This window comes from Varanus komodoensis, unplaced genomic scaffold, assembly GCF_004798865.1.
Source record: "Varanus komodoensis strain SLA01 unplaced genomic scaffold, ASM479886v1 scaffold20_1, whole genome shotgun sequence".
Lineage (NCBI taxonomy): Eukaryota > Metazoa > Chordata > Lepidosauria > Squamata > Varanidae > Varanus > Varanus komodoensis.
This window is the reverse complement of record NW_025335587.1, coordinates 17,808,342-17,821,036: the sequence shown is the minus strand read 5'-3', so window position 1 is coordinate 17,821,036 and position 12,695 is coordinate 17,808,342. Positions and strand designations below refer to the sequence as shown.

At 55.6% G+C, this 12,695-nt stretch overlaps 1 protein-coding gene across 2 annotated transcripts; it reads left to right on the top strand.

Moving 5' to 3' along the window:
- Window positions 1-4,974: 4,974 nt before the first annotated feature.
- On the top strand, window positions 4,975-12,121 carry DHRS11 (dehydrogenase/reductase 11). 2 transcript variants are annotated; one of them, XR_006414767.1, is made up of 7 exons: window positions 4,975-6,352; window positions 7,285-7,379; window positions 7,602-7,731; window positions 8,614-8,706; window positions 9,206-9,271; window positions 10,991-11,147; window positions 11,556-12,121. XR_006414767.1 is itself a non-coding variant. In XM_044430448.1 (6 exons), the coding sequence occupies exons 1-6, from the start codon at window positions 6,077-6,079 to the stop codon at window positions 11,595-11,597; spliced, it is 702 nt and encodes a 233-aa protein (XP_044286383.1). In that variant the 5' UTR covers window positions 4,977-6,076; the 3' UTR covers window positions 11,598-12,121. The 2 variants fall into 2 exon arrangements, 1 of the variants encoding a protein (XP_044286383.1); XM_044430448.1 differs by lacking the exon at window positions 10,991-11,147 and having other exon boundaries at window positions 4,977-6,352.
- The last annotated feature ends 574 nt before the right edge of the window (window positions 12,122-12,695 follow it).

Below are 12,695 nucleotides of genomic sequence, written 5' to 3'. Positions count from 1 at the left end.
GCGTCGGCGGGCATCGGGGCGGCCGTGGCGCGCGCGCTGGTGCGGCGCGGGATGCGCGTGGTGGGCTGCGCGCGGAGCGTGGAGAAGCTCGAGGTGCGCGGGGCGCGCGGGAGCGGGTGGGGGAGCCCCGGGGGGGCGGGAAGCCGGGGCGGGGGGGCGTGGCTGTGCTTCGGGAGAGCCCCCTTCGCTGCCCTCCAGAGGGGGGAGACCCCGCTCGGCAGGGCGCCCCCCGCGCCCCCTCCCCGCCCTGGCCATCCCTTCTTCCCGCGGACGATGCCCGAGCGCGCGCGCGCCCTGGTAGATCCCGGGAACGGGGACGTGTCGGATGGACGGACGGCTGGCGAAGCCGCGCGGAAGGGGACCGGCACGGACCTGGGGAAGGGTCGGGCCGGGCGTGTGGGCTGGAGAGCGCGCGCGGAAGTGCCCCTTTTCCGCTCCTTGGGCGGAGGGGGAGACCCCCGGAGCGCCTCCTCCCTTTGCTCCGTGGAGTGGGGTGGTTGGGGCTCAAGAGATCGCACGCCCCCCTTTTCGTCCCCATAGTGAGCTTCCAGGGAGACCGCGTGCGGTAGGCAGTTTGAAAGCCACGCTGCCTTCCTTAGCTCTTCCGGGGGGGCTTTTTTGCACGTGCATCGAGCCCCTGCCCGTGTGAAGAAGGCTGGGTCATGAATGCTTAGACTGAAAATTTATTTCCCGGCAAAGGTTCTCCAACGGGCGCTGCAATGGGAGATGCGTTCTCCTTGCAGATCAGCAGCTTTTCTCAGATGGCGTCCTGTAGGACGTGGTGGTGACCTAAAGAAATGTGAAAGCCGCCTTTAAAGACTTTCAGTTTGGCCATTTCCCCCCTCGGACTGTTCGCTCTTGTTGGGAAGCCGATTCCAATGCCCAGAAGGACAGTACAGGAGGGTGGTCCTCCTGAAGCATAGAGTTTTCCCCATGAAGGCTGGGCCCATCTAGCCTGCGTCTATGGTCATTGGTCACCTCCCCCATTGCCAGAGCAGGGGGGGCAGCATCTTCAGGACTCCAGCCAGAAATCGTTGTTGCTTGGAGGGTAAATGATCAGGAGGGCAAAGCATCATGGAGACGCAGGCAGGCCTCTGCATCTCTCGTTCCGACTGGCTCCTTCTCCCTGCTGTCAGCCTGGTTTAGATGCCATTGTAAGCCCGGGGGAGTTGGCAACTCCAGTTGCTTGCCCTCTGCAGCCCTTCTTTGGCCCTGGAGCTAACTGTAGTGCTGAACTCCAGCCCCCTAAGAGCTTCGCCCACGGATGGCTCCTTTCAAAACTGAATAAAAGCTGGAATGGACTCGCCACGGAGCAAGCCCTTCACTCGCTCCCTGCTCCGTCCAGCGCAGGCCTGAAAGGAGCCTGGAAACCTTTGCTTCACGTTCAGCTCATCCCAAGATGACGAATGGCTATATCCGTCCCCTTGAGACGAGCCACCTTTAAGCCGTGGATTGTGACCCTGGATGGCTTCAACAAACCATGGTTCAGATGAGCCACAGAGCTGGGCTTGTGTGACAGGCTAAGCTGCATCTCGCTGAGAATCGCGGCAAAAGCTTCCGATGTCCCCGTGACGGGGAAGGTGAGAGTTTCTGAGCTCAGCGCAGCTTGCTGAGTTTTGATCTCGGTGCAGGAAACAGGTTGTCTAAATGGGGCCTTCATCTGTGGTCCCCACCTCTAGTTAAGGGCTTTTTTCTTGGGCCTAGATACCCGTCTCTGCTCTCTGTACATGCTCCGATCTCCTGCGGGCACAAGTTGCCATTACTACAGGTGGGACTACCTTTGGCCTTCAGCTGTGTGATTCAAGGCTTGTTCTAACCCTAAATCGCCAATGCAGCTGGTCCCCGTGGCAGAAACAAAATGCGAGGCAATCCGTGTTGCGATGTCTTCTACTTCATGTGTGTAAGAGAGAGAGGGAGAGACTGATTTCTGAAGGAAAACAGCGTTATTTTCGGTGATCAGCTGGGAGGGATCAATGGAAATCCAGTTTGGAGACCATTACAGGCTCTGGCTCAAAGGGAAGGGAAGGAAAGAGAATTCATTTCGGCCCCTACTCAAAATCTTCCTGGAAACATTTTGCTAAAGACATCCCTGGATGCAGTGGGCCCTGGTCCGTCACCAATCATTCTGCGCTTTCTCAGCTTTTGAGCATTTTTCTTCCACTCCAAAACACTGGAGTGTTTCTCCAGAAGTTCAGCCACTGGCAGCAAGAGCTGTAAGCGAAAAGGTGCTGACTTTTTAAAACTCTCTTTTCTTTTTGACCTTTGGCCTCACCGGCAATGGAAGGGCTTGAAGCTGTGTGGCAGCTCTGTATTAGATTTTAGTAGCAGAATTCTGTCAGGGTTTTAAGAATCATTTTTTAGTGGCCTGGCAGTATATATGAAGGTTTTGGAAGATGAATTATGACCTGTGTGTGTGTTGGATTTTCTACAGCCCTTGGTGGACAGCCAAGGAGGTTCTTAGTTCCTTTCAGCTTGGAGAAGGTCGAGCTAAGGCATGTGGGGGTTTTTGTTTGTCTAAATCTCCAGGAAAAAATCAGATAAGACTTTGAGGGCAAAGTTTGCCCCGGACTCAAAGGTTTGTGGGATGGGGGCTTGCAACCCATTCCGTGCTTTATTTGTGTTTGGAGGCCAGGCCTGTGCAGAATGGGGCAATTGTCCCTGAGGTAAATATTGGGATTCCCTTCACAGGGGTATGTGTGTAAAAACAGAGGCTGTAAAAAGGTGGAATTTGCTGCTTCAGGATTAGCACAATGGCTCCCGACTCTGATGACTTTAAAAAGGGAGGAGACCCACAAGGGTAAGATGACTGGAGCAGTCAGAAAATGACATTGCTCCTTTCCCCGGCCCCAGCCAGCCATACCCTTTGTAGGTTACTCCATTCCGTCCTTGTAGTTTTCCATTCCTTGCCACAGGCAGGTACAGGTTGTGCATTGCTTTTACTGGGTTGTTGTGGCGTTTCCTTCCCTTGGCGTTTCTTCCTCATTGAAGCTTTCCCTCACCAACGTGGGGAGCTCCATATTTAGCCTGTGATACCGTGTGAGCCAAAGGGCACAGGATCATAAACGGGCTGGTGATAGCGATGGATCAAAGGTGCCATTTATTAGAATGGCTGGCGCTGTTGGGCTTGCTCGAGAGGAGAACTGGGACAAAGGGCATCGCTGATTCGGAGTTTGAGGAGGCTGGATCGCTCCGCGGGGGAAGGGGAGGCATGGGTACGCCAGGAAGGTGGGCGAAAGAGCTGACTGAGGGGCTGTGGAAATTCACCCATCCATTTTTGATTTATTCGTTGATTTAAAACTTTTCTATACCGTCCCGTCACAGACGTCTGGGGACAGTTTGCAACACCATTAAAAAAATAGAATCAAAATAGAAATAATAGGATCCGATGTTGAGTATGAAACCACCAATGAAAACACATTAGCAATTGAAATACTGGGAGACTAAAAAGGTGTTCGACTGGCACTGAAAGGGAAGGCGTGTTGGTGCCAGGCGGCCCTCCCTGGGGAGCGTGTTCCACAGTCGGGGTGCCACCGCAGAGAAGGCCCTCCGGGGAGTCGCCCTCGAAACGATCCGTGCAGAGGGTCCCTCTCTCGATGCATGAGATGCTGCCACCTGATCGAAGAATGCCCTCTTTCGGGCCGAGGACCCTTCCAGAGGGTCCGCTCCGCGTGGGAGGGAACCTCGCTGCCTTCTGCAGCCGCTTCCTGCCCGGAGAAAACGGTGTCTGCTGACATCTTGGGCGTTCCCTTCTTAGCGCACTGTCCAGGTCCCGTTTTGCTCTCGGCGCGCACACCCAGGCGACTGTGGGCGTGATCAGCGGGTGCTGTAATCCTCTCTCAAGGTCCTCTTCCTTGGGTTGGGCTGGGCTTTGGGGATAAGACTCCTCCGGAGCGAGAGAAAATGAGGCCTGGCATTCCCTCCCCCGGTGCTAACCGTCTTCCCTGCCTCCACTACGCCGATCGCCCTTGGTGATTTCCTGCCATTTGTACAGACGCTCCAGAGCCTGAAATGCCTCTTGCAAAGCACAGGGAGAGCTCACTGAAGAGGCTGTGCTGGTATTTTTGGCCCTGCCGCTCTGAATTTGCCCCTCACGTCGTTGCAGGGCAGCTGCGGGGCCATCTCCGACCTTGAGATATCAGGAACCAGACCTGAGGTCCTTGAGCATATAAATGTGGTGCTCCGCCCCGAGCTACAACCCTCTCCCTCAAAACTGAAGTGGGATTCTAGTCCTCATGGTTGTGACTAAAGGGTTGCTTTCAACAGGAGCTGCAAGTCAGGCCCTTCGTCTCATCTAGCCCAGTATTGTCAACACGGACTGGCAGCAACGGCTCTCCAGGGTTCCAGGCAGCCCAGAGACACTTTGGAAGTGGGTGCCGCTGTGCCACAATCCCTTTGTGTCGCCTCCTCAAACTGCCTGTCCAAACTCTGAAGTCCTAGGAATGCACACGGAACCTCAACTGCAACGCAACAGAAAGGGAGCGTGTCAAAATAAGTAAAGTGGACAACTTAAGCGCTTGCATGTTCAGCTAGTTAACCAAGGCCAAATCCTGCACCCAACGGGCTGGCACTTCTGGACACGCTGTTGCTGCTTGGCCCCAATCCTAGCAGTGCCATTGTCAGTCTCCGTTACAAGATAAAAACAACCGGTTCACTTCCATCTGCCATCGCACACACACAAACACACCCTCCAGTTCACAATCTAAATGGCTTACAGTGCTGAACCTTCTCCCTCCATGGAAAGACTCTGATCCGTGCAAATTGTGGTTTGAACGTTCATTTCTCCCGCTGGGCTTCATCGTGGCAGTGAACCTTCCGTCTGTCTGGGGTGATGTTTGGGGCACAGGACAAAAGCTTGTCTCCACCACCGCAGCACGGATCTCTCCACCGTCGCTGGCGGATTCCCCGCCCGCCCTCCCAAAACTCTTTGATGCTAACGAGAAGGAACATCTTGTCTCTGACACATCGCTGGAGACGGGGCGAGCTTTCCAAATCGGAGTGCGGCGGGCCGCAAAGATCAGCAACAACTTCTTTGCGAGTGGATTGTGATGGGGACAGTAATATGAAGCAGCGTCATGCGTCCCCTGCGATGAGGGCCGAGTTGAATCAGCAGAAGGCGCCTTTCCTTTCTGTTGCGGTGGAACATGGTCCGGAGCAGCGGACTGAGGACCCTTTCGCCTCTTTCCCTCGGCTCACATTTAGAATTATGCTTCTGGGCATTTGCGCGGGCCCTCCGTAAGGATAGGTTTTTCCGTCTCGGTCTTTGAGGTCTACACACCATTCTCGTACCAGCTTGCAACGGCATTACCAAAGAAGTAAATTAATCCATGTAGAAAGAAGGGCTCCTTTTGCGTGCGAGATTTCTTGCGCGTGCCACCGTGGGAGCTTTCGGAAAGGGATGCCTGCTCTCCCTTGTGTTGTGACGGTTGTGCGCTTTTGAGCACACGTTTCCCAGTGCTTCCCTTTTCTGCGCGATTCCCCCTGGTGGGAGTGTCATGCGCCTTTCCCTGAGATGCGCTGCATCAGGAAGTGTGTGAAACCGCAGACAGCTGAGCTGAATAAATGGGATACATCCATCCAGGGAACTCCGTGGAACGGACGGCTTGCCCATCCCGAGTCTTGCTAAACCTTTCAAGACCCTCCCCTTCGGGGGTGTTTGGTGGCGACGTGAGAGGGGATCACCTGAGCTATGGAAGGAAGGAACAAAAATTCAGGGGGGGAATCTCCTTTTCGTGAGAATTTTGGGAAAAGTGGGGGCCAGGAGAGGTTTGGGGGTGCATTATCTGTTTTGCCCCATCTTCTGCAACATTTCGCATCTCCAGGTTCCCCATGCCAGGTCGCGCGCCTCTTCGCCAACCTTCTGCGGACGGATGGCCCAGCCTCTTTTATGGTAGAAAAGCCTTTTCTTCTGATGTTATATCTTGGATTGTCTTTTAATGCGTTGCTGCATTTCTGTTTTCCGCAGCTGCATTTCTGTTTTTCTGGCTGGGAGCAAACTAAACAGGACGAATCCACGATCCTTTCTTAATGGCAAGAATAAGAGTATTTCCTTGTTATTCCGCCAGTGAAGAAACGATCCATGCCGGCTTCTCCCCGCATGTTCCCCCTTCGGCTCATGTGCCGCCGTGTGTGTCTGTCTTTGCAGAAACTGGCGGCTGAATGCGAGAGTGCAGGCTACCCGGGAGTCCTCGTCCCCTACAAGTGCGACCTCTCCATGGAGGAGGAGATCATGTCCATGTTTTCGGCCATCAAGACGCTCCACAAGGGGGTGGACGTTTGCATCAACAACGCCGGCCTAGCGCGGCCGGAGCCGCTGCTCTCCGGCAGGACGGAGGGCTGGCGGAGCATGATAGACGTGAGTCCGCCGGGCCGGCTCGGCCAGAGCAGGCGGGGCGGGGGCTGATGGGATGCGGGGCCTGCTCCGCATGAAGTCGGATGTGTCAGGGCTGTACCACACGTGTCAGGGCTGTACCGCATCGAGCCGCAGGTCAGGGCTTGCGCAGGGTGGGGTGTTTCCCAAGAGCAGCCTTGCTGGGATGGACAAGGGGATTTTGTGGGAGCCGGCAAAGTGGGGAGGATGCCCCACGGCCCCGTGTGGGGTACCTGTGCTGCGCTGGCTGGATCAGGCTCATGATTGTGCCTCATGATGGGGAGGTTCAAAGGGAAGTGGATAAAGGGATGAGGATTAAAGGCGCACCTTTACCAGGTGGGGATGGAATGGGGATCGTTGCTGATGCGAGGGTTATCCAGTGGTCCGAACCAGGCCAAGAGAACAAGCCGTGGGGAAAAATGCACAGTTCACAGCTCAGTAACAAACCATGGCTCCTCTTCATGGGTTGATTGTGGGTAACAAACCATGGTTTGTTAGTGCAGCTGGGTTCAGACAGCACAATAACCCGGGCTTCAGCAACAACCCAAACTCGATACATTTTCAGCCCCTGTTGTGTGGTCTGAACCCTGCTGAAAGAAGAAGCCACGTGAACAGCCCATCATGGCTTGTTGTCAGGTTGTGGGCCGCCTGTGGCTTGTGCACATTACACAAGAGGAGCGCCCGCCCTGCTCTCCCGAGTTGCTCAGGCACGCGCCGCCTTCTCAGAAGGTTCTGGGGCAGAGGCCTGGTTCCTTCGGGTCTTCCTGGGGAACGGCCACTTCCCGTCCCTTTCCAAGGCCTCCCGTTGGCCTCTCAACCCGCTGCCCTTGTCACAGGTGGAAACCCGAGCCGAGACCCGGTGGCATTCCCGCGTTTTACCGGCAGTTTCTGCTTCCCTCTTCCCCCCACTCCTTCAGGTCAACATGCTGGCCATGAGCATCTGCACCCGCGAAGCATATCAGTCCATGAAGGAGCGAAACGTTGACGACGGACACATCATTAACGTCAGCAGGTGGGAGAGGCCGAGTCCTGGAAAGACCAGGAAGGCGCGGTGGAAACCTGATGCGGCCGTATGCATCGGGCAGCTCCGTCATCTCAGAAGCTTCCTTGGAAATGGGAGTCGGAGTCCCACCACACCTGGGGGGCACCCATTGCAGACGTATGTCTCAGAAGTCGAGTTTGCCTGGTGATCGTCCTGCAACCGGGATGTCTCTCTCTCGCTTCCCCTCCCTAGCGTGAACGGCCACGTCATGGCCCCTCAGTCCATCATGCATTTCTACAGTGCCACGAAACACGCGGTCACGGCCTTGACGGAAGGACTCCGGCAGGAGCTCCGAGAGGCGAAGACACACATCCGTGCCACGGTGAGTCTGGCTCGCGGGGCGGGGCGGGGCGGAAACACCTGTGCCGAAGGGCCCTGGCCGGGCCCGGCTTCTCCGGGCAGGGCTGGGAAAAGCCTGCCGTTAGCACCACGGGGCGATGGCTGCCAGCCAGTGTCGGCACCACTGGGTCAGACGCTCTGAAATGGCAAGAGGCCGTTTCCCAGCTTCGCGCGTGCTTATGGCCACCGTGGCTGGCATGCAGAACCGCTGCCTCTCCGGGGGCTGCATTCCGGTCCCCGAAGCTCTGGGGGCCATGTCCATGGGGCAGTGAGCCGTGGCACCCATGAGCCCCTCCAGCCCTGCCCACGAAGTTCTCCGGCCCCTGCCCCCTCCAAAAAGGGTTTGAAAAGCATCCTTGGAAATGTTCGGACTGTCCGCTCGCTCTCCTTCAGGCCCTCTGCCTTGCTTTCTCCTCCCTCCCAGCCTCCGTTTCTCTCCCCACCTCTTCAACTTGCGGATTTTAATCCTCTTGCACTCCAGTCCAGCCTCACCCTTTCTTACCCTGATCCCGATTCAGCCCGGCCCCATGCATTGACTTGCCAAATCCCGCATGGGAGCCTCTTCCAACGAGCTAGTGGATCCCTCCCTTACAGCAACCTCCCCAACTCGGTGCTTTTCAGATGGATGACAGTTCCCATTTTCCCCAGCCAGCCCAGCCACAGTTCAGCGCCTCTGGCTGGACAAGTTTGCCTCAGGGCGAGTCACAAAGCTGCATCGATTCTCAGCAATCGCAGGGTTTCCTGGGGACATTTCCCCCTTTTGCATCGCTCATATTCCGCACTGCTCATCTTTTATTTTCCTTGTGGGTTTTGTGATAACAGCAAGAGCCCTTCTCTTCCGCTGTCCCCACTTTCCCCTCCTTAGTGTATCTCTCCAGGACTGGTGGAAACCGAGTTCACTTTTAAGCTGCACGATAACGATCCGGAGAGAGCTGCAGCCACCTACGAAAGCATCAAGGTAGGCGACCGACCGAGCGGGAGCATCTTGGGGAACGGACCCCAGTGCCATATCCCCACCATACAGGCCAGCCTTCCCCAAACCGCTTCCTTCCCAAGGCTTGGAACGTCAGCTCCCATCACCCCCAGCCACCGATTGTGCTGGCCCGCCCGCCCATGGGGCCTCTTGTCCTCCCACCGTCTGGGGGACATCAGGTTGGAGAAGGGCCTTCTTGGCCTTGAGGGAGATCCTCACAGCTCTTCCAGACCGAGCTTCTTCAGCCTGGTCCCCTCCAGATAGTTAGGACCAACTCCTTCCCCTGCGTTGTTGGCCTTGTTGGCTGGGGTTGCTGGGACCTGTTGACCCAAAGCGCCTGTAGGAACACATCAAAGGTTTGAGAACGAGGCCTAAAACTTTGGTGTGGGAACAGAGTGGAAGGACTTGAGTGCTGGCCGAAAGCTGCGTCTCTTGGTGAGCCCAGAACTAATGCCCGGTACTTTGTTTCTGGCTCTCTCTGCAGTGTTTAAGCGCCGAAGATTTGGCCAGTGCCGTAATTTATGTTCTCAGTGCTCCCCCTCACGTGCAGGTAGGTTGGAAGTGTGCCTGTGTTCTTGCGTCACGGAGGGCGGAAAGAGGAAGGTCCGTCCTCCTCCAGGCCCTGAGCGGCCCCGTCTGCTGGGTGTACGCAGAGGAGAGAGAACGGGCTGCAGGTGGATTCGCTTCGTTGTGGGTGTGTGGTGCCCCCTGGCTTGTGGGTCCTGGGAGCCGCAGGGAGTCCCAGGGCAGGCTGTGGGCCCTTCCGGCCGGGCCACAAGGAAGAAGCAGCCGGTGGCCAAGCAGCCAAAGAGCAGGCCCAGAAAGGGCCCCGGCCAGGGGATGGGCAGGCTCCTCCTCACCTGGATTCAACATGGGTCCTTTCCTGAGCCCCCTCAGAGCCTTTTTGGGGTGCAGCCGGAGCCTTTGCGGGGAACGGTTCTGCAGCTCTTGCAAAGACCTGGCCCAGGCGTTCCTTCCAGTCCTCGGCGGGTGCCTGGACACCCCTCACCCCACCCAGACACCCAGGGGGTGCCTCACAGCAGCTCATGGGTCCCACTGGAAGCAGAGTCTCGGAAGGGAGGGCCCTTGCCGTTCCATGATTGGCGGGGTGCCCCCCAAAAGCTGCCCCACTGATGCCCGAGGCGCATTCTGCAAGGGCTACAGAAAGACCCGGGTTCGAGGGGCAGGCCCTCCCTCCGGGCCATCTCCTTGACAGCAGCTTTCAGCTGGAGGCTGAAGACGTTGCTTAGACGCCCCGTAACTCCACACTTGGACTTTGATTGGTTCTAATCAGCTGCCCTTTGTTGATTTTACTGCTCTCAACCCGCCCTGGTTTTTATCACAGCGTAGATTCTGCTTTCAGGGTTAAGTACTCTATTTATAGCCTGCCTTTCTGCCAGGAAGCTCAGGGCACCGCATGCTTCCCTTCCCCGCTCCAGCTTTGTCCTCACAGCAACCCTGCAAGGTAGGCTAGTTGGAGAGCTTGCAGCCAGCTGGCCCGAGGCGTGTGGGCCCAAGGCCGCCGAGGGAGCCATGGGGGTCGGCCTCCGCTCCCTCCTTCGCAGCCTGACCCTTCCCCTGCCACCAGAATCCCCCTTTGAGGGCTGCGATTTGGGACCGAACAAGCTGCTGCCTCCAGAGGCAATTAGCGCCTGCAGAACTGGCTGTCGGTGAGTCCCGAGCGGTCAGGACAATCCGGAAGAGTGTTCCCGGAGCCTGAGCTCAAAGGGATCTGCCCGTCACCTCTCCCCGCAGCACTCCAGGTCCAGGGAAGCTGGAAAACCTCTGGCATTTTGCCGCGTGGTCCCCAACCGCCTCGGCTGCGGAGTGGCATAATAAAGGAAAAAATAGAAGACTTATCTCCTTAAAAGATGCTTTAATACTTGGTTCCTCCCGTGCCACTATGGCCTGTTGGCTTACTTAATGTATTGGAATTTTATATTTGCATTAATGTATAGACTAATTGGGTTTCACCGCTTCAAAGTTTTATTATTGGCATTTTATATTTGCACTAATTTAGAGACGAATTGGGTTTTACTGTTTTAAAGCTTTATCGCTGCATTTTAATATTGTGAGTTTTAGGATGTGTTATTTTAGAAGGGTGAGCCGACTAGGGATGCCGTTGGTGGAATAGGCGGCATATAAATATTTTAAATAAAGGACGAAAGGCAACCGGGCACCGCACCGGCGGGGTTGGGGGTGGCTTTTAGGAGTTGCTGTTGGCCCGCTGGCCCTGGCAGGGAAACTCGCTGATTAACTGCATTGCCAGGCCTGGCCCCCTTGCAAGAAACAGCCGTGCGGTCTTGCCGCAGCTCTCTTTGGCTCTGCCCAGAATCGGTAAAGGTGAAGAGGACTAGGACCTTTGTTAGTGCAAACAGCTGCTCTGGACTGCTGATACGGCTGTGAAACATCTGGAGAGGAGCGAGGTAACCTTGCAAAATCCTAGGGCCATTTGTGCTTCCCCATAGGTGCCCAAAACAGGAGGAATAAAATTAGCAAAAGAAAATGGCATCCATCACTGCTACGGCGTGTCAGAAGGGTCAATATTAGCTTCTCTGCAAACTAATGTCGACCTCTTGGGTGCTCCTGGCACCTCCAGGTGCCATGTTTGGCAAAAAAGAGGTTGTATAATTTTTGGGGGAGGTTACCCTTAATTTCATGATTTGAGAGCCACCCCTAAATTGGTTGCTTCAGGCGGCCCAGGGCGTATCAGGGGCACCCCAAATAGACATCCCAGTGGAAGACGGCCATTTCCTTCCAGCGCTCAAAGTCCACCCTTCTTCCTCTTTATGGCGCTTGCCGCTCAGGGGCTGAAACGTTTAATTGCCTTTTAGATCGGTGACATTCAGCTGAGGCCGACGGAGCAAGTTTCGTAGCCCAGGAGGCGGACGTGAGCTCAGCGGGGGGTGTGGGGAGCGCCCTTCAGCCCCACGGCTTTCCTTCGGTCGACTGGCGACATTCCCAAGGGCCCCACTTAAGGATGTACGCTGCCCCTCGCTAGCCTCCCCCGCAGCTCTCCGTTTGGTGGGAACGGAAGTGGAAGGCAACTGGCCCTGGGAACCCCAAGCCCCCTGCCTTCCACTCCTGAACCGATTTGGGGAAAAGCTGATTCCATCTCTGTGCAGCGGCAGCCACGTAGGCCATCCGTCTTTTCTGTCTGTCTGTCTTCCGGAGGATCACGCCCAGCTAACGTTTGGTGAAGGACGTACCCATCTTTTCCGAGCTGGAACGTTGGCACTGCAAACGTTGCCGACTCCGTCTCTCTTGCACCACCAGGACTGCCCCAAAGACAATTCTGCTCTGGCGTGGCCGACGCAAAAGATTTGCGATCTCGGTTCAAAAAACGCGGATCCCGTTTTGTCCTCCGCTCTTGAACACCTAAAGCAACTCTGAGCCTCAATCTACCAGTTTCCTTTTGCTTTTGTCGTCGTGACTTGCCCCCCAGAGCCAGTCTTGGGAATTATATATTGACGAATGTGCCGAAAATTTCGTCTGGCATCTCCTTTGGGAAGCTAAGAGGGAAATAACCATTTCCCCTTTGTGGTTAGTCAATCTGTGGATGCCCCCAGTGCCTTTAGGATCACCATGTTGGGCCCATAATTTGGTGATAGCCTCAACTTCAGTTCATATGAAGTTTGGGTTGGGGGTTGAAAACACCATTTTGTGGAGAAATGCAAGTGTTTGTGTTAAGTGTAAGACCCTTTTTTAAAAACACAAGCAAAACATCATAGTCTTGCAGTTTGGTGCAAGAAAGGGGCAGCACACAGTTGCCCTGTTCATTAGTTAAAAGTGTCTCATTTGTTAAAGAAGGTTCTAGTCCTCAGGCTTGCATGGATAATGTGATGATTTTGGTCCCTGGCTTAGTTCTTGGGCTCCTGAGCTTAAAGGGTTTTGATTTGGGAAACAATTGCTTCTGGGGACACCGAGTGGGAAGGTTTGCCATGGAAACTTCTGTGTGTTTCTGAGAACTGAAT

Excerpts from the sequence above, each read along its gene's own strand:
- DHRS11 (XM_044430448.1), top strand. The coding sequence starts at position 6,077 with ATGCCGGCTTCTCCCCGCATGTTCCCCCTTCGGCTCATGTGCCGCCGT. Across the intron at positions 7,380-7,601 it reads CACATCATTAACGTCAGCAG|CGTGAACGGCCACGTCATGG; the intron begins GTGGGAGAGGCC and ends TCCCCTCCCTAG. Across the intron at positions 7,732-8,613 it reads AGACACACATCCGTGCCACG|TGTATCTCTCCAGGACTGGT; the intron begins GTGAGTCTGGCT and ends TCCCCTCCTTAG.